Consider the following 20,829-nt stretch of genomic DNA (forward strand, 5'->3'; position numbering starts at 1 on the left):
TACAAACATTTAATTCTGAATCACAACAACCATTTATTTTTTTTTATTTCTTATAGCTCAATTGCAGAGGTTGAAATGAGTGGAGGTTAAAATTCATACAGCTATGAAATAATTTATGATCTCCATAACTCTTGTGACCCTGATATGACATTGTATGTTTATGTTCAGTGAGTGTCCCCTTCTATTCTCCAAGATAGGCTTTCTAAATTTTAACCCCTTGTCCATTAAATTATTTGTGAATCTTCTATATGATTGCTACCTTGCTAAATGCAAGGAAAGGGACTGTAGGTCTCCCTATGGTCTGAGTAGAAGTAATGATAGAGAATGAATGAGAAGATTGAAATTATAGGAGCTTAAACATCCTTTTGGAGAACACTGTTCATCCCACTAGAGGTATCTAATGCTTCTTCATTTTGGTTAGGACAGAGTAATTTTAGCTAGTATTTTACAAATTCAACTTTATTATTATTTTCCTATTCTTGGAATTTTTAAATTTTTTTAATTTCCATTAAGATTTTATTGCAACTTTCATGTGTACCTATTATGTTTATAATATTTAACTCATTACACTATATACCATAAAAATTGTCAATACTTGCAAAGTCTTTTCTATCAATTTCTGAACTAGAAATTTATGACTTTAAGCCAGGCTTGGTGGCAAATACCTGCAAGTTTAAAATGTTTTAGTAAGTGGGAAGGAAAGGGGACTTCTTCCTTATAGCAGTGAGTCTTTGATATCTTTAGATTATTTCAGAAAAATTTTTTAAATATACTATCATTACAACCATTATGATGAAAATAATTTTTAATCTCCCCATAGGAAATATTCACTAATACCTTGATCATATTATAGTACTCAATTTTTTTTTTTTATATTGTGGCTCTGTTTTCATGTTTTCTTCTAGAAATGCTGTGTTTGTAAGAAAAATGGTGCTTCAATTGGATGTGTTGCACCTCGATGTAAAAGAAGTTATCATTTCCCATGTGGACTTCAGAGAGAATGTATTTTCCAGTTTACTGGCAACTTTGCGTGAGTTACTTAACTGTTAAACATGAAATGTGAATGTTAAAGAATAGTTGAAAATTAATATTACAATATAATTCCCTTAAAATTACTTTGTAATTTTACATGTACATACTGTACATACTGAGTTTATATGTACATGCTGTATATGTTTGGGTGTGTATGAAAGATATTTATAAGCTATATCACCCTCTTATGGCATTATTTTTGTCTGCTAAGTCTTGAAAATAGCAGTGTTTAGAATGGGCCTGATGATTAATAGTCACCTGCAACTTTCAACTCTAGGAAATAATATTGAACTTCAGATTTATATATATTCAGTAAAAATTTCTACCTTACATTTTTCTAGATTTTGATGTCAGTGTTTAGAATTAGTAGTCCAACTTTCTTTCACAGGGCCATATATATTTCTCAAGAAGTAAATTGAAGGGCTGGGACTATAGCTCAGTGGTAAAGTACTTGCCTAGCACATGTGAGGCCGTGGGTTTGATTCTCAGCACCACATAAAAGAAAATAAATGGAATAAAGGTGGTGTAGAAGATAATTCTTTTTAAAAAGAAGAAGTAGTAAATTGAAGGCATATAAATTTTGTTGAGTCCAAAAAAATAAATATTGTGTCTTGGGATGCCCCTGAAAATATTTGCTTCCTGAATAACTTCAAACGTTAATATTTTATAAATTTTGGAATTAGGTATTTCTTTTTAAGTCTTCATATTTTGACCTATGTAATGGCTGTTACTATGTAAGAAAACAACAATTTAGAAAATACAAGTGGAAATAAAGTAGATTAGTAATAGGTTATTATTATTTACATAATTCATATGATTAAAATATTTTAAGTGTAAGTTCCTGCCTCCTTTAATTGTATACAGTGTTGAGTTTAACAGTATGTATACTTATTTGTTGAGACAAAAGTATACGTTATTTATATATAATATTACATAGAATTCTCAGTACAACATTAGTTTTACTGAAATTTTGTATGAGATCTCACCACCAAAAATTTTTGTTTTGAAAGGTCATAGAGACAAATTTTATACTGCAAGGCTCTAGTCTGTTGCAGATTATTTATGAGAGAGATGCAAGCAAATTTTCTCTTAAATTGTTGGGTCTTAAAATTCATGAGATATTATTCTTAAATATTTACATTTTAGGTCATTTTGTTGGAAACATCGACCTGTTCAAATAGTGGCATCCAATAATTACAGAGATTCCTTACCATGCACCATTTGTTTGGAATATATTGAGCCTGTTCCTACTTATAACATTCTACGAAGTCCATGTTGTAAGAATGCTTGGTTTCACAGAGACTGTTTACAGGTAAGATATGTTTTATAAGCTTTCTCTGAATGATATAAAATTTTATTGTTTGCTGATTTTAATTTTAAATTAGAATTGGAACGTGCAGATGTTTGGGATTGAACCTCAATGCTTTGTGGATGTTGGGCAAGTACACTTCTACTGCTGAGCCACATAACCATCCCTACTTGGTACTTCTTAAAGTAACTAAAGTATTCAATTTCTAGCATATTATACATATGAAATTTTTCCTATTTATGGGTACAGTGAGCATTTAATAAATACTTTAGATGCCTCCTTTTAATATATTTTTGCTTATAAAATTTTGTTTTTACCTAAGGAGTTTGTATTTCACAATGAATAAAACACAAATTTTAATTCCTAAGTTCCATTTAAATGTTCAAGCTAGAAAACCAGGAATTGGCTACTAGTAAGTAATACTGAGGACTTAATTTTTTTTTTTTAACTATAATAAACTCTTTATCGTAACTCCTTGACAGGAAAGTGATTACTGTTGGTGAATTGAAAATATTGGTTCTTTGAAAGTCAATTTGTACATCAAACACATTGACAATTTTTCAAATAAACAGTATCATAAAACACTGGACATTGGAGCTAGGGATGTAGCTTAGTGGTACAGCACTTGCACAAGGTTCCTTGTCCAGCACTGCAAACACCCACACACATACAGCATTAAACATAATTTACTATTTCTTTGTTTAGGAAAACTCATGAATATTTTAATAAGATCCCAACTATTAAAAATATTAAATATGTAGTATACATGTGTGAAAGTTCTACCTGTTAGACATAATGCAATGCCAAATAACAAAGGGTTTATTTAAGTTTAATCTTTTTTTTTTTTTTTTTTTGGTAGTAGGGGGTTGAAACTAGGACCTAGCACATGCTAGGCAGTTCGCCTCCCGAGTAGCTAACATAGGTATGCACCACCCCACCCAGCTAGGTCTGGTTTAACTTTTTTTTTTCCTTAAAATTAGGATATATAAATTTATTTATATTTCAATGAAATCTTAAAAGTCCTAACATAGTAAAAGGACTTTAGTAGATCTTGGATGGCTATTTTCTATTTCATACTTTTTACTTTTTTTGTATGGTCCTTGAACTTTTATACTTAAGATCATTCAAGGAAAATAAGAGCCAGGTACAGTGGTACATGCCTGTAATCCCAGCGGCTCAGGCTGGCTTTGAACTCGAAATCCTCCTGCCTCAGCAACCATGAGGCACTAAGCAATTCAGTGAGAATCCTGTCTCTAAATAAAATACAAAATAGGGTTGGGGATGTGCTCAGTGGTTGAGGCCCCCCCCAAAAAAAAGTTGCATCAGAGCCTATTTTATTGGGGAAATATTAGAAATTCTGGTAATTGTTGCAAAAAGTGTGCATAAAAGCATCCCAGGGACTGCAGTTAATAAACAACATCATAAAGTATTATCCTTAGCTATTGAGGAAGAGGTTCACATGTGAGAATTTTTAAAAGGTAATTTTTCCTAATTTAACAGTTTATATTTGAATAAATGTAATTGCCAACAAATGTGTCTTATTAATTGTCTGTTATTATTCAAAACAAATAAGATTTGCCTCAAATATGTGTTAATAATGAAGCAGAGAGAGGGTCTAAGACTTGACCTGGTATTTGTAGGGGTCTTGTGAAACTGAAAATACTGAGTTTTAATTGTCATTGAAAAGTAGAAATACTATTCCTAACAAAAAAGTAGAGCTATTTTATGCAAATTAATTTATAATCACAGCCTCACAGACACTTGTCTGTGATATAAATATCAATAAGCCATTGTTACTTGATTAGCGCATACTAAGGACTAATTCTAGAGTCACTTTCTCTAAAAGACCTCCAGTGGCATTTTCGTTTTGGTGCCAGAATCTCAAATGAAATATAGCCTAGATAGCTGTATGTTGTTAAATAAATATCATTATTTGAAACCACTAACAAGTGCTATACGTAGGAATTTTGTGAGAAGAGATTAAAGGTTAGAATCAAAGGAATTGGTAAGAACTCACACTCTTCCCACCCCACCCCCACCCCCACCCCCGGCCTTATATACATAGCCTTCTAGTAGCTAGGAATTGTCACTATTCTTGATTAGTTTGGATATCTCTGTCATCGCATTTTTTTTCCCTCCCTTCCAAATACTTTCTTATAAAATATCTTATATTTAGTAAGATCTCAGGATGTATCTGCAATTGCTTAAAAGCTCCTTTAGGTTCATAGATTTTGGTAACTTGTTGCTTCCCTCTTATGTGTTCAATGTTGAATGTACCATTTATTAGTTCTCTGAACCCGAGCTCCTCTTACTTTTTTCCTTCACACTAACTGTTCTGCTTTTGGTTTATATTTACCCATCTGGCTTCATTACTTAGTTCAGCTTCACCAGAATGTAATCCCTATATATATTATTAATTGTAGTTTCCTAATCACTTGTTCTCTGTCTTTTCACAGAGGCTTGTTATATGCCATTCCCTATCCTTGGACTATCTATTATCCTGTTTTCCTAGTAAACATCTATTCTTCAAAACATCTGTGGCCTCACTATCCCTGTAATACTTTTGTCATTGTAGACTAGGTACTTTTTCATTTTTCTGTCCATGAAGTTTTTAAGAAATCAGCACTTATACACAATATTATGGTTGTATACCTGTATTGTGTACTTGCTAAAACTCCTTGAAGTTTAGTCATTTTATGTCTCTATTTTTGATTCACAATATAGTATTTTCATCTATAAAGTATGAGTTAACATTTTTGTTTTTAATGAATATGTGTGACTGTTTTTTTATTAGGGACTGACTACTCTTCCTAGTAGGCTTATAGCTTCCTGTTTCCTTCTGAATATACCATGTGACTTCTTTATTTGTGTTTGCTATAGCATTTGTAACAGGTTTTATACTTTCCCCATTTGGGGAAGAAAATTCAAGAGGTATAAGTGAAAAACAGAATCAGTAATGATTTATGAATAACATGTAATTAAACATTCTTTCTGGATGAAGTAGCTAAAGATTTTCACTGGTTTTCCCACAGTGTGGACGACAACACAGTACTTAGGAACTGAAAATGCATTAGGCTACAAAAATTGAGAAAAATATTGGTGATGGATATAAAGCTGAACCATCTATTCGTTAGATCTGGGAATTGGGGACTCTCCAAATTTTAGCCGTGGCATAGCTTACTTTATAAGTTTTGAGAACCACTAGTTATAGAAAATGTTTTCATAACATATAAAATGAAAAACAGCACATAGTCTATTATGTAATTCATTAACTGGTAACAGGCTTAAATTGTTAAAAATAGATTTTCCATTTTCCACTATAGGTTCAAGCAATAAATGCAGGAGTGTTTTTCTTCAGGTGTACAATATGCAGTAATACTGACACCTTTCAGGAAGAGATGTTAAGAATGGGAATTCACATTCCTGAAAAGTAAGTAATGGTTAGTCTTTTGACCAAAAAAAAAAAAAAAAAAAAGTTATTCTAAATGTTTTAACTTTAGGATTTAATAACATTAGATATAATCATTTATGTTTGATTAAGTGATCATGGACAGGTAGCCATGTCCAATGGCAAGATATCTCCTCAGATTGCTATTTCTTATAAGAGACTTTGACATAAATGTGTCATTTACTAATTTTTAGTCTCATTTTAGTAAGTATTCCAACTGTCCGATTGATCAATTTATACACAAATCATCTTCGAAACAGTATTTATAAATTATCTAAGAGAATCAAAATGGTTTTAAAATGAGTGAGAAGAATTTTCTTAATGCTTAAAGATGAATCCAGAAGTAATTATAGTAAACCTGAAACTAAAATTTGGAAGTGAAATATTAGAAAAATGTAAGTTTTAGAAAATTTCTGCTTAACTTTTCACTTAAGTGTTTGAAAATTTACTGTGAGATTAATTATAGGTTAAATGACATGATGGATTTATATACTGAAAAAGGAATATCCTAAAAACAACAGGTTTTTATCCTTGTTACTAAGTATGAGAAAGGTTTTTAGATTTATTACCAATCCTTTTATATAGCATTTAGGTCAAAGTATATTTTATATCTTGCTTCATTTATAGGGATGCATCTTGGGAATTAGAGGAAAATGCTTATCAAGACCTTCTGCAGCACTATGAGCACTGTGATGTTCGAAGATGTCGTTGCAAAGAAGGGCGAGACTATAATGCACCCGATAGGTATTTCTGGAAATTGAATTGTGCTTAGTGGTTCCTTTAAACCTTTAGCTGAGAAAGCTAGTGAAACAGTTTTGCTCTTTTAGGGAGTTTGATGTTTTAACTTGAGATAAAGTATGTTTACATCTGCGTATGGAGGAATTTTTTTAGTACAGCTAACCTGTTTCTCTGGTATATTTTCATGAAGGTCCTTTTCCTAGATAAACAACATTCCATACAGTAGATATTAGCCATATGTGGCTATTGAGCCTTTGAAATATTGCTGTTCTAAATTGAGAGGATGCTTTAAGTTTAAAATACACTCTAAAGATTTAGTTCACTAGGACTGCCATAACAAAAGACCACAGACTGACAGGGTGACTTAAACAGCAGGTATTTGTTTTCTCAAAATTTTGAAAGTTAGAAGTACAAGATCAAGGTGATTACAGGTTTGGGCTTCTTCAGAGGCCATGGCTTATACAAATGACTTTCTTCTAGCTGTGTCCTCTCATGGTTATCTCTCTGTTGGCTGTGTCCTAATCATTTTTTTATGATGGCATTTGTCATTGTTTTAGGACCTAACTACAGACTTCATTTTACTCTGATTACCTCTTTATAGCCCTTTTCTTCAAATATAATCATATTCTGAGGTAGTAGGGGTTAAAACTTACCTGAACATACGAATTTTAGGGGGTTGGCACAAATCAACCTATAATCATATGAACAGAAAAACTTAAAATTATCTTTAAGTTTGTATTGATTAATATGTTAAAGAAAATTATAGTATTTTGCAAATAAAACATTTGAAGTAATTTTACCTATTTTATATTACATTTTTAAATGAGGCTACTAGAAAATTTTAAATTATATACTTGGGTTACATTGTGCTTCTGTTGAACAGTAGTACTCTAGAGGGTAATTTAGATAGATTAATCTGTTTCTTTTGGGTCATTATAAAATGGGTTTGGCATTTGAAATTTATTGATTACTCTTTTGTAATGTCAATACATAGCTGCTTTTATTTTTAGCAATCATTTTGTGTCTTGTGTATTTCACTAGAGATCAAGAGTCTCTTTATTTAAGATGAGGATAAACGTCAGCAAATCGAGTTTTATTGAAATTTATGTAGGAAATTTTAGTACATTATTATTCCTGTTACATAGTCTTCCTTAACATAGTCAACTTAGAGTGTAGAGTAGAATATTAGGAGCCTTATTTCTCATGGAAAGTGATTTGGCTGGATCAGCTACTGTTTATTTGTGAAGAATTAGCTGAGGTCTGACCAACATTGGAAAGTTTACCCTAAACAATTCTTCCTACTCCTGATTCCACACTCAAGGCTACAGATTTCCTTCATTGTGCTTGGTACAATATGTTTTCTGCATGTAGCTATAAAGCACAATCCTTTTTCTTTTTAGCAGCATCTTTTTGAGATTGTTATCACATATTGCTTTTTCTCCTTGGACACAGATATCTGCTGACTGAACTCTTACATTGTAAACTTAATCCCTCTTATCCCAGTGAGAGGAAGGCAGTATTGATGAAAAAGCAGCTTGGTATAATAGATAAGAATATGGGTCTGAAGCCAGGTAAACTGGGTTGGAAACCTGACTGAGGCTTAACCAGTGTGACCTTGATTGGGCAAGTTATTTATCCCTCTATGCTTAAATTTTCTCTTCTTGACAATGAAGGTAGCAATAGTTCTGCCTTCTAAAATTGTATTAAGCTCTTCATATAAAGAGTAAGAAGTTGACCTGTTGAATGAAATATGTATTCATGTTAGTTGTCATCTTCCTTCTCATCAGTGAGCCAGACCTATTTGAGGAAGAAGGAAAGACACATGCATACACACCTGCACACCAACCCACAGAGAGGGATGCTATGACCAAACCTACAGCAGAAGTGGGAGTATATTTAGCTACCCATCTTGCCACCCACATTTACACACACTCAAGAAGCTTATATCTGTTTCTGTACACTATTATCCATACAAAGAGGAGGGAGCCTCACACCACAGTTCACACCCATACCCACAAGTAAATATGAATATGAACTGCCATATGTCACATGGCATAGTGGGGAAACATGGAGTGGTAGGGAGAAGATGAGAGAGAATATGAATATAAGCCAGGTAGAAAGTCTAAACCCTGTTGTGCTCCACAAGACCTGAAGTATCTGAGCAAATTTTAGGAGATATTTACCTTGAAATGTACTGAATGTTTTTTCCTTATCAGACATACTGATACAGTAATCTTCTTTTGAGCAAAGTCATCAAATATAAGAGGAAATGCTTTTTTTCCTCAGTTATACAGCCTTTCTAATGTTTCTATTCTTTTTGCATGTGCCTGTATGTATATATGTTCATACTAGCTTAGGGTTTTAAGTTAGGGGGATATTTAGAGAAGGTGATTACAAACATAATAAATGAAATTTTAAAATATATTTTAGAAAAAAGTAATATAGTATCAAAGCAAGATAATCTGGTTTTCCCTCTTTCATAAAAGGATTAGTATTTGTATGGCAGAGGGCAGACCTGCTGGTGGTTGGAACTAGATTACGATAATATCAAAACATATGCATCTGCTTTTCTTTATGTCCTCAGCAAATGGGAAATAAAACGCTGTCAGTGTTGTGGTTCTAGTGGAACACATTTAGCCTGTTCCTCACTACGATCATGGGAACAAAATTGGGAGTGTTTGGAATGTAGAAGTATTATCTACAATTCAGGTAACAGTTTGTAATTTTGAATAAAAATGTTTAAATGCATGTTATTAGAAAATTTTCACCTATATTTCTTTTAAGCTAACATTGGAATTTAAATCTGTAGATTTTCAAAAAGCAAAAAAACATGCATTATCCAACTCTAATAATGTGGCAATTACTGATTGTTTGTTGGAAGAGTCATCACCTAAGTTACCCAGACAGTCACCTGGAGCTCAGCGTAAAGACCTGCTGAGGTGTGTATTTTGAATTTGAGAAAAATATAAAAATCTTTTTCCAAAAAGAAATTAAAGGAAGTGCATATACACTTAGGATGTTAGCTGATCATATGGTAGTCTAGAAGAATATTTTTCAAACTGCAGAACCCAATATTTGATCAAGAAATACATGCAACCATCATCTTAAAAAAAAAAAATGAAATGGGATAGGATGGGATGGAATAGAATGCAAAATATGTCGAATTATATTACATGTAGAAAGAATGTGTATGAAATCATTTATTTATTGTATATTGAATCATATTGTAAAACATTTTTTATTATAGATCATTTTCAAGATAGTTTGAAAAACACTGTTCTGGAAAATGTCCTTAAAATGTTATTTGATTATAAAAATAGGAAGTTAAAATATGAAACATACAATGTAACTCTGTGAAAAGGGTGGAATCTTATTTAACATGAGCTGGCTTATTGGATACTGTAATCATTGTTTCCTTAAAATATTCATTGTCAATGCTAGAAGTCTAAATGTCAGCTCTTTCCTTTAGAAGGTTTAAGACATACCTATAAGTATTATTGTATTAATTCCTATGTCCACTAAATGGCAAAAAACTAACTTTTAAAGTCATAAACATTTAAACAAGAATGGAATTACAAATTTATATTGCATCAGATATTTGTTCACTTGTAGTAATGATTTCTAAATTTATGTTAACTTGGCAAAAGTTTTTAGAGCTTTGGTTTACCCAACAGGAAGAAAGTAGAAAAGTAACATTTGTAGCTAAGCTTGATGAAAATATTTGATAATTCAATTTGCCAGATGGATACAATATTAGGGATTTGTCAAACTGAGGAATTACTGTTTTAAAAATTCCACTTTTGTTATTGCAACTGTAACAGCTATCTCATTTGTTATATTTTTCATGTAAAAAGATGTTCACATTATTTTTAAATAATTTTAATATCTGGTTTCCAAATATGTTACAACAGGGAAGCTTGACTCCTTGCTCCTGCTTTCACTTGCAGTCGTATTCTAGAAGAATAGCACCAACATTATCACTGATCCAGGTGGGAGCAAGGAATCAAACTACTATAAGAAGGTGTAATTTTGATTTTTCTTCAACTTGGACTAATGAGTAGTGGATTCTTTGGGGGGGGGGAGTGAAAAAGCAATGCCTGGACCACAATGGCACATTAAATTGTCTTGGTATGGGAAAATTTTATACTTAGATATAGAAAAGTGACTTTTGGGCATAGAATACATTAATTCCAATTACAAGTGGAGCAACTGAGGCAAAGAATGGTTAAACTGGTTTATATAATTCACCTGGATTGTTAAAATAGTAGAGATTATGATTGTGTAGATGTGCTATGGGACTCAATAATTTGCATTTCTAACAAGTTCCCAGGTGATGCTACTGGTCAAGGACCACACTTTGAGAATGACTGGTCTAGACTAAAAGGTACTATTTAATGGACTGTGAATTCTGTAATATTAGCTCTGTTATTGATTATAACTTTATGGTTTAAAATACATTGTGTAATCTCTCAAAGCCATAGTTTTCTCATACATATGCAGAGCTTACATTTTCTTTTTTTTTTTTTTAAGATATAGCAAGTATGAAACAAGGTACAGTTAAGTTGCTTTTAGCCATTACCCAGGGAGTAAGAGTTGAGCTCTAAAACCTGAATCTGCTGGATTGCTCAAATTTGAGATAATGATCTAACAACATTCTTATAAATGATTTTAATTTAGTTGAAGATGGGGGTGAGGAATCAATAATTTAAAACCTAAGATTATCAAATAACTGTTTTTGGTTCTAGTAGCAGCCATTATTATGGTTTTGGGTCACATTCAGTAAAGAATTTCCATTTAAAATTTTTCTTTTGTTTTATTGTCAATATAATTCCTGTTTCACATAAAACACTTTGAAATACTTACCTCTTTGTTTAAATTCATGTTTTTATAGGCAAGGCAGCAAGTTTAGAAGAGATATTTCGACTATTCTGATAGAGTTAGGATTCCAAATTAAAAAAAAACCTAGAAGATTATTTATCAACAAAGCCAATATATGGAATAGTGCCTTAGATGTATTCAGGAATCAAAAGTTTAATCCTTCATACGCAATTGAAATAACATATGTTAATGAAAATGATAAGTTTGCAAGAGAGCTTCCTGGATCAAAGCAGGAATTTCTGAGTCTTTTGATGCAACATCTTGAGAACTCATCGTTGTTTGAAGGGTCCTTATCAAAGAACTTGTCTCTAAATTCTCAAGGTAATTATTTTATTTATTCTTATACATATTTTATATAGCAGATATAAGAAGTGAAATGCTAGTTAGAATTAATATTCATTAATTGTGATCTGACTATAATTTAAAATAATAAACTACCAATATGATCACAGGAAAGAGATAAGAGTGATACATGTTGTTGGGGCTAGGGATACACAGCTCAATGATTGAGCACCTGTCTAGCAAGAACAAGACCCTGGGTTTGATTCCCAGGACCCCAAGTAAAAGAAAAGGTAAGTCTTATGATGAAACATGATTTAAGAATATCTATACTTTATAGCAATATCCTTAAAATGAATTTATAAATGAGTGTAACTTTGAATATATTCACTTGAATTTCATTGAATATAGTAGTCAGATGGAATATATGATTATTTGAACTCTTATTTATATATTTATAATTTGCACTTGGCGTATTTCTTTACAGCATAGAATTTGTATTTAAATGCTTTTCTGGACCACATATTACGTTTTTTGATGTGTTTTTTGTTTCCAAGAATTTTCTTTTTACACAATTATGTATATACTTTTCTTTTTGGTGAGAACTTACTACAATAGGAAATTTAAAAACAATGAGAAGAGTTGTTCCCTTCCATTTGAATTTCTTCCTGTAGAGTAGACAAACTCTAGATAGGGCAGAGGGGTGGGAAGGGAAGGGAGGAGGTTGGGGGTTAGAAATGATAGTGGAATGTGATGAACATCATTATCCAAAGTGCATGTATTAATACATGAATTGGTGTGAATATACTTTATATATAACCAGAGATATGAAAAATTGTGCTCTATATGTGTAATATGTTATATATGTGTAATATGTTATGCATTCCGCTGTCATATATTTTTAAAAAAACAATAAAAAAATAATTTTCTCCTGTATTGTCCATAGAACTTCATCATTGCCACAAACATTTTTACAATAGTTTGTATAGAGAGTTTAATTCCCCATTAGGATGGGTTGGGGAGACTCTCAAATAATCAGTAATGTAAATTCAAACTTTGTTACATGGAGAATGCATGGATTTAAGTCACAGAATCTGGTTTCGAGTTGGTACACATCCACAAGTCGTGGTGATATACTCCTGTAATCCCACCTACCTTGGAAGCCATGGCAGGAGGATCTGAGATCAAGGCCAGCCAGGGCAACTTAGTGACCATGTCTAAAATTTCAAAAATAAATAAAAAAGGCTGAGGATGTAGTTCAGTGGTACAACACCAACAATTTTGAAAACCTTTAAAGCTGTAAGGGTATGGTATAGTAGCATATACTATTGGGAATAAAAAGTCTGTATGTTTTTGGCAGATAATTTAATGACATACATTAAGAACTTAAAAATATTCATGTCCTTTGACCCAGTAATACCAGATGTTAGAATTTATCCTAATCAAATAAATACATAAATATATGTAAATAGATTTATGACATTATATTTTATATAATAAAAAATGTCACTCAACCAGAATAGCCATAATAGGGAAATGGCTTGCCTTGTAGTACATCTCTAAGTTAATCTTAATGCATCTAATTAAAATTGAGTAATTTTGAGTAGCATAAGGAAAATCATATAAAATAGTAAGGGGAAAAAAGCAGAATTCAAATTGTTTATGTATAGGTTTATATGCAGATAAAAACTACACAAAAGAATGTACTGTGATTATTATGGTGGGATTATAAGTATTTTAGTTTTTTAGAAGACTTTCTCTATTTGTCTTTTCCCCCCTATGATAGACTATTACTTTATATTCAGAATTTTTTTTTTTTACATATTTTAGTAAGGCCTGTGTACCAGGTTGCTTCTAATGATTACTGTTTTACATTTGTCTAATGTTTAGATTTGGGGATTATTTTTAATTTTATATATATTCATTTAAAATGATGGTTATAATAATAAATAAGTATGTTCAATGAATTTTCATCTGTATTTACAGCTCTGAAAGAGAATCTTTACTATGAAGCTGGAAAAATGCTTGCCATTTCTTTGGTTCATGGTGGTCCTTCACCTGGTTTCTTTTCTAAAACCCTGTTTAACTGCCTTGTTTATGGACCAGAAAATACCCAACCAATTTTAGATGATGTTTCAGACTTTGATGTAGCACAAATTATAGTAAGGGTAAGAAATGTACCTGTTTATTAAAATGTAGATTTTATTCTATTTTAATATATTTTAATATGAATGAATGGCTTGCAGTAGTACTCTATTGGAGTAGTTACATGTTGTCAACATACAATATTGTGTTTACCAGCAGAGTTCACAAACCAGTGATAAATGTAAAATTCAGATAGCTGGAGGTGAAACTGTCAAGTTTAATATTCATAAAACCAGTTGGATAATGTGTCTTAGATTTGTGGTCAAAATGAGATGGATCTGTCCAGGGTAGAGCTAATGTGTGGCAGGTTCCTAATTTGCCTGCTAAAGAACAGATGAAAGTGCACCATCTTGGAGGCAAGTAGTTTGGAGGAAAGGAAGGATTTGCTTCTCCAGTGGGAATGTTTACCCTTCTTTCTATGGGGAAGTAATAGAAGGAGAGAAAGTAAGTCATAGAAGGAAAGAAAGACCAGGATTAATTTCTTCCACATGGAACAAGTAGGGGGGTGGTCTCAATGCTTCCCACCATTCATTGTGCACTTTACTACACTCAACATATGTATAAACTCATTTATCATAATGCCCTATAAGTGAGATTTTGGTTTGAGTATTAGGCCATTTAACTACTGTATGACCTGGGCATGTTAATCTTGTAAAGTCTTGGTTTCTGAACCACAAAGTAAGCACTATGGAAGTATGAGTTGCTATCTGTTGAGGTTTAACAGGTCTATTTACTTGACCTAAGACTGTTCATCCTAAAATCATAGTTTGAATTGACTCCAATTTCATTTTTCTTTTTTGTCTTCTTTCTTTATCAGAAGCAGTTTCTTTAACTTCATTTTCTCTATTTTCCAATTTCTACATATCTTCACTTCTTAAAATCATTCTTCTGTTCCTACCACCAGTCTCCTGAGTTAGCTTATTCATAACTTCTATTCAGTGATCTAAATCCTCAATATTGAACCCTTTCTTTTCTAATTCTTCATCTTTGTTGCTGTTTTTTCTTTTTTTTTTCTCCACGAGTACAGATTGCAGGATCACATTGGTTATACAGCCACATTTATACATACAGCAATACTAGTGTCTGTTGTTTCTGCTGCTCTTCCTATCCACCCCTCCCCTCCCATCACCTCTCTCTACCCAATCTACTGTGACACATTTCTCTTTTTTTTTTTCTTCCCTCTCACACCATCATATATGTAATTGTGTATAACAATGAGGGTCTTCTTCCATCTTCTTTTTGTGGTACTGTGGATTGAACCCAAGGGTACTGTACCACTAAGCTACACCTCCACTGCTTTTTATTTTTTAATTTAGACAGGGTCTTACTGAAATGCCAAGGTTAGCCCTGAACTTGTGATTCTCCTCCTCAGCCTACCGAATGACTGCAATTACAGGCATTATCTTCCCTGACTTTTACAATCAGTACTTTCTTAAAATTCCTCCCTACTGTTTTAATTTTGTACTACTTCCTACTTTTGGTTACTATTATCTTCCTTAATGCTTCTTCTCTTACCCCCCCCACACACTTAAGAATTTTTCAGTGTTGTCTTAAGAGTTCTTATTCTTATTCTCTGAAGAGTGATTTCTCTCTCATAACCTTTCTGAATGATTCATAGCCTGTATTTTTAATCCCCATATTTTATATGAAGATATGATCTGGGGCTTGCTAGCACACTAGGCCACATGTTTAACCCATTTTGTCCCATTGTCATAGATATGGCATACCTATAAAAATTTAAATACAGTATATAATATATAATTATGTAATAAGAAATATAATTATAGTAACAAGAATATGATCACAGTATAATGATGTTAATATATAATCTCTAGATTATGATTTCCAACCTATTTTAAGGCACCTATGTCCATTTCATTGAAATGTTCACAGAATTGAAAACTCAGGATTTAATGGGTTAAGATCCCCCCTCCTAGACTTTTTTAAACAAAGTTTAAACTCACAATAAAGCATTTCATGGCTTTATATACTCTGCTTTCTTCACTTTCTACCCAGTGTTTTTTTCCTTCATTTACTCAGCAAGTACACACAGTCAGCAAGATAACACACAATGTAGTGTGTTATCACTGAAGACAGAATAATGAACCAAGTTTCTGTCTTCTTACAGGAAGGAATACCACCATAATACAAAAAATACCACCATAAAGTAAATATATATTATGAAGATAAATATAGCAGAATAAAAGGAGTTGGATAAATAAAAGTTGTTGTATATTAAAGTTAGGGTTTAAGCTAAGCTTCTTTAACAAATAAGCCCAAAAAGATGGTGGTCCAAATAAAGGTAGATGTTTATTTCCTTCTTAAATCTTGTCTAGATAATGTCCTCTAGATCATGTCTGCTTATTGGAACAAAAACCACACCCCTTTGATATGTATCTGTCTGCTTTCACATTACAGTGGCAGAGTTGAGTATTTGCAACAGACACCATATAGTTCACAAAGCAGAAAATACTGTCTGGCCCCTGACAGACGAGGCCCCTATTTTAAAGTACAGTTTCGGGCTGGGGATGTGGCTCAAGCGGTAGTGCGCTCGCCTGGCATGCGTGCGGCCCAGGTTCGATCCTCAGCACCACATACCAACAAAGATGTTGTGTCCGCCAAGAACTAAAAAATAAATATTAAAAAAAAAATTCTCTCTCTCTCTCACTCTCTTTCTCTCTCCTCTCTCACTCTCTCTTTAAAAAAAAAAAAAAAGTACAGTTTCAGTACTCAAAATCATATAGGGTAGTATTGGGTTCCTTCTTTTCATTTTGTTTACTTAGAACATTATCTTCAACTTGTTGAAAGTAGCAGAGAGCAGAGAAGTTTGACACATTGTTTTGACTCATATCCCATTAGATAGACCTTACTCATTAGCTCCAGAGAAAGCCTGGCTGGGTGTCCAGCTAAAACTCAAAGTGGGATTTGGGGGAATGGAGCAACATATACTAAACTATGAATTTTGACAGAGAATACAGGTAATATTTTGATGAAAGTAATGAGAAAAAAAGAGATTTCAGCAGAGATTTGAAAAGAAAGGGAATCATTAATTTCTGGAAGAAGAATGTTTTGGAAAGAAATTTTCTATGAATGGATTATTGGTTGCCTCTGTTTTTATCTTTCTCCTACCATATTTTTTTAAATATTTTTATGTTGTTGATAGACCTTTATTTACTTATTTATATGTGGTGCTGAGAATTGAACCCAGTGCCTCACGCGTGCTGGGCCAGCACTTTACCTCTGAGCTACAACTCCAACCCTACTGTATCTTTTTTTTTTTTTAACAGCTAATCTATCTATATGCAAGTATCTGGCACATAAATAGTTAAGTATTTCTTTGTTTCTTTTTTAACCCTTTATTTTATTTTATTTTTATGTGGTGCTGAGGATCAAACCCAGTGCCTTCACGCATGCTAGACAAGTGCTCTACCACTGAGCCACAACTCCAGCCCCAAGTATTTCATTTTTAATACTGAATTTTTTTTTTTTGGTAAATTTTATGCATCTTTTAGGTTTCAGCCAATAGATTTTCTCTTTTGTGAAATTTCCTCATGTCATCTCTTTTGCCCCTCTAGAGCTATAAAATTCTCTATTTCATTGATTTTTATATAAACAATTTCTTGTATTAAACTGGCATTATACTCTAGATCTTGAAGGCAGAAATATACAATATTTGTTGAACCAGATTTCAAACATTGATTCTAGAAAATATTTTTTAGTATATTCCACTCTACCCTGATGTACTCAAAAATTGAGTATAAAGGGGCTGGGGTTGTGGCTCAGTGGTAGAGTATTTGCCTAGCATGGGTGAGGCACTGGGATCAATTCTCAGCACTGCTTATAAGTAAAATAAAGGTCCATCAATAACTAATAAAAATATCTTTTTAAAAAATTGAGTATAAAATAATGTGTCATTTGAAATGTAAGTATCAATCACAAATAAATGGGTAAAGTAGGTATATTTTCTCCTTCATTACAGATAAATACTGCAACAAATATGACTGACTTAAACTCAGTAGTAAATGAATGCTACAACTACCTAGAGCTTATTGGATGTCTTAGACTTTTAACAACATTAAGTGATAAGTATATGTTGGTAAAAGACATACTTTTCTACCATGTAATTAAGAGAGTCCAAGCACCCTTTGAAAGGTAAGCAGCTTTTATGTTAAGATTTTCCCAAATTATGTTCAAAGTGGTTCATTATCTTATAATGGGATACATTTGTTTATTTTCAGAAAAAAAGTTATTTTAAAATAATGCCTTAAAATTAACCTCTCAATGATGATCATTATTCTTTGATTATTCTACTTCATTTTTTGGGCAGTGCTGGGGATTGAATCCATCGACCTGTACATACAGGTGAACACTCTTACCACTGAGCTGTATCCCCCAGCCCTTTTCTGATCAATCTATACAGAATTAATTAAATGTATTATGCTTAGAAGAAGTAATCATTGCTTCAATTTATAATTAATTTTCTAAAGAAAATTACTTTGAAAACTTTTACTACATATGCTTATTATTCTGTCTATCTCATTCTTTTAATAAATATTGAGCACCTCAGTCTGCTAGGTAACATAGGTCCTAACCATGTAACAAGGTAGATCTGATTCTTGCTCTTCTTCAGTTTAAAACATTGGTCTTCAAAATTTTGTCCCAATAACCCTAAAAATATGTCTGACAACTTATGTCTCCCCTCACAGTCATTTTTTTTAATAATGAAAATTTTCAAATATATATGGAAGTAGCCTGTGTGATCACCGTCTAATACTAAAAGTTATCTACCTGTGGCTAATCTTGTTCATCAATGTCCTATTCTATATTCTTATTCCTATTATTGACTTCAGTATTATTTTCAGTCAATATACAATATTATTCACCATACACAATATTATCTCAGAAGTGATCATTCATTTTTTAAAAGTTCAGTATCACCTATGGATTTAAATATATGTGATGTGTTTAAAATGATTATTATTTATCTTTACTGAAGTTTTGCATTATCTTATTTTTTACCTTTTTAACTTTTTGTTTCTTTTGATGTGACCCTTAATAGACTTTGATAGCTTTCTTTCTATATTGTGTGATGAAAATATTCAGATTCATTTTGTACATTCTGGCCTAAGGAAGCATTGTTTCTTTTAATGGGAAATGTTATTTCAAAAAACAGTGTGGGGCTGAGGATATAGCTCAGTTGGTAGAGTGCTTGCCTCCCATGCACAAGGGTCTGGGGTCAATCCCCAGCACCACAAACACACACACAAAACAATGTAGATGGATGCTAGGGATGCTTATTTTTCCAGGATGGTTTCTGTATCTAAGCCTTTTCAGTGGTTTTGTTTTTTGCAGGGGGGCAGTCAAGGTGGGTACAAGGGATTGAACTCTGGGGCACTTGGCCACTGAGCCACATCCCCAGCCCTATTTTGTATTTTATTAGAGACAGGATCTCACTGAGTTGCTTAGGGCCTTGTTAAATTGCTGAGGCTGGCTTTGGACTTGGGATCCTCCTGCCTCAGCCTCCCAAGCCTCTAGGATTACAGGCATGCATCACCATACCCAGACCCCTTTTCAGTGGTTTTATTGAAGTTGTTTTGCTTTGGTTTGTGAGGGTTTTGTTGTCGTTGTTGTTGCTATACTATTGTTTCCTTTGTTTTTGCTTTTTGTGGTTGGTTTTGTTTTGTGTTTGTGTTTGTTTTTTGTTCTGCTTGTTTTGAATACTGGGAATGAACTCAGGGGTTCTTTGCCATTTACCACTGAACTACATCACTAGTCCTTTTTTTCTTTTTCTTTTTCTTTTTAAAGACAGGGTCTTGCCAAATTTCTGAGCCTGGCCTCAAACTTGCAGTCCTCCCAATTTGCTGAGATCACAGGCATGCACAATCATGTCTGGCTGGTTTTTTTTTGGGGGGGGAAGGGTTTGAAAGATAAAAATACATCATGGATTCATACTGATACTTCAAATTCATTATTACATGACTTAAGTTTTTCTATATCCCATGTTAAGAATCCCAGTTTTAAGGACACCAGGGAATTAAAGTATAGTTCTTTACTTATTCCTCATTTCCTAAACATTTGTCTCAAAATAACAATACTAACATTTTTACCAATAACATAATATTACTAAAACAAAAAAGTGTAGCTTTCATCCTAAATACATTTCACCTTCCATCCCCTTATGAAGTAATCTTTTGGCTTTTTTTTTCTTTTTTTTAATGATTTCTCCTTACATTGTTTGTTTTTCTTCTTAAAAATAGCAGATAATATGTGAGGATATGTATGTATGTATGTGTATTCCTTTTATTAGATAAATAGTAACATGCCATCCACCCTTTCTTCTACTAATTTTTCACTTGATAGTGTATTTGGAGTTCATTTCTGTGATAGTACATGAATAGACATATTACTCATTCCTTTTTAGGGGTACTCAGAATTCCATTGTTTGAATATATCTTTTTTTCAACCAGTTTCCTGTTGATAGACTTTTGGGATGTTCCCTAGCACTCTTGTACACCATAATAATACCATCATAATCTTAAATAGTTGCAAAAGATGTGATTTTCAATATATTTTTAATATTGCAGCTTAAAATACTACTATCATACAGTAAACATTTTCTAAATGTTCTCTGGTATGACTTGAATAGTAAAATTTTCTGAGTCTTTTGATGCAACATCTTGAGAACTCATCATTGTTTGAAGGGTCCTTATCAAAGATGATGAGGATTCCTTATTGGCTGACTGCTGTATCTAGATGATGTTAATTAAGTTAAGCTGTGTGTAATTAGTTAAGTATATATACCTCTGCTGTCCGGCAGAGAAGCGGCTCTATCTTGGGTGCCCTCTACTTTGAGTTCTCACTCAGTTCCCACTGAGTTCACTTGCAATAAAGTAGTTCCCGCTTCAATCTTCAAGTTGCTTGTCACCTCTAGGTTATTTTGCCCAGCCGGACTACGGCATAGTTCTTACGATTAATCATTTCAACCCTGACCATTTCTGCA

At 32.6% G+C, this 20,829-nt stretch overlaps 1 protein-coding gene across 1 annotated transcript in view; it reads left to right on the plus strand.

Moving 5' to 3' along the window:
* G2e3 (G2/M-phase specific E3 ubiquitin protein ligase) overlaps positions 1 to 20,829 on the plus strand; it is a 51,619-nt gene that overhangs the window by 26,659 nt on the left and 4,131 nt on the right. The window contains exons 5-13 of the mRNA XM_026414424.2: positions 906 to 1,030; positions 2,179 to 2,344; positions 5,665 to 5,771; positions 6,417 to 6,533; positions 9,112 to 9,236; positions 9,337 to 9,466; positions 11,419 to 11,726; positions 13,671 to 13,852; positions 17,809 to 17,981. Of these exons, the coding sequence (XP_026270209.1) occupies positions 906 to 1,030; positions 2,179 to 2,344; positions 5,665 to 5,771; positions 6,417 to 6,533; positions 9,112 to 9,236; positions 9,337 to 9,466; positions 11,419 to 11,726; positions 13,671 to 13,852; positions 17,809 to 17,981 (1,433 nt within the window). The remainder of the gene's footprint in view (positions 1 to 905; positions 1,031 to 2,178; positions 2,345 to 5,664; positions 5,772 to 6,416; positions 6,534 to 9,111; positions 9,237 to 9,336; positions 9,467 to 11,418; positions 11,727 to 13,670; positions 13,853 to 17,808; positions 17,982 to 20,829) is intronic.

This window comes from Urocitellus parryii, chromosome 6, assembly GCF_045843805.1.
Source record: "Urocitellus parryii isolate mUroPar1 chromosome 6, mUroPar1.hap1, whole genome shotgun sequence".
Classification (NCBI taxonomy): domain Eukaryota; kingdom Metazoa; phylum Chordata; class Mammalia; order Rodentia; family Sciuridae; genus Urocitellus; species Urocitellus parryii.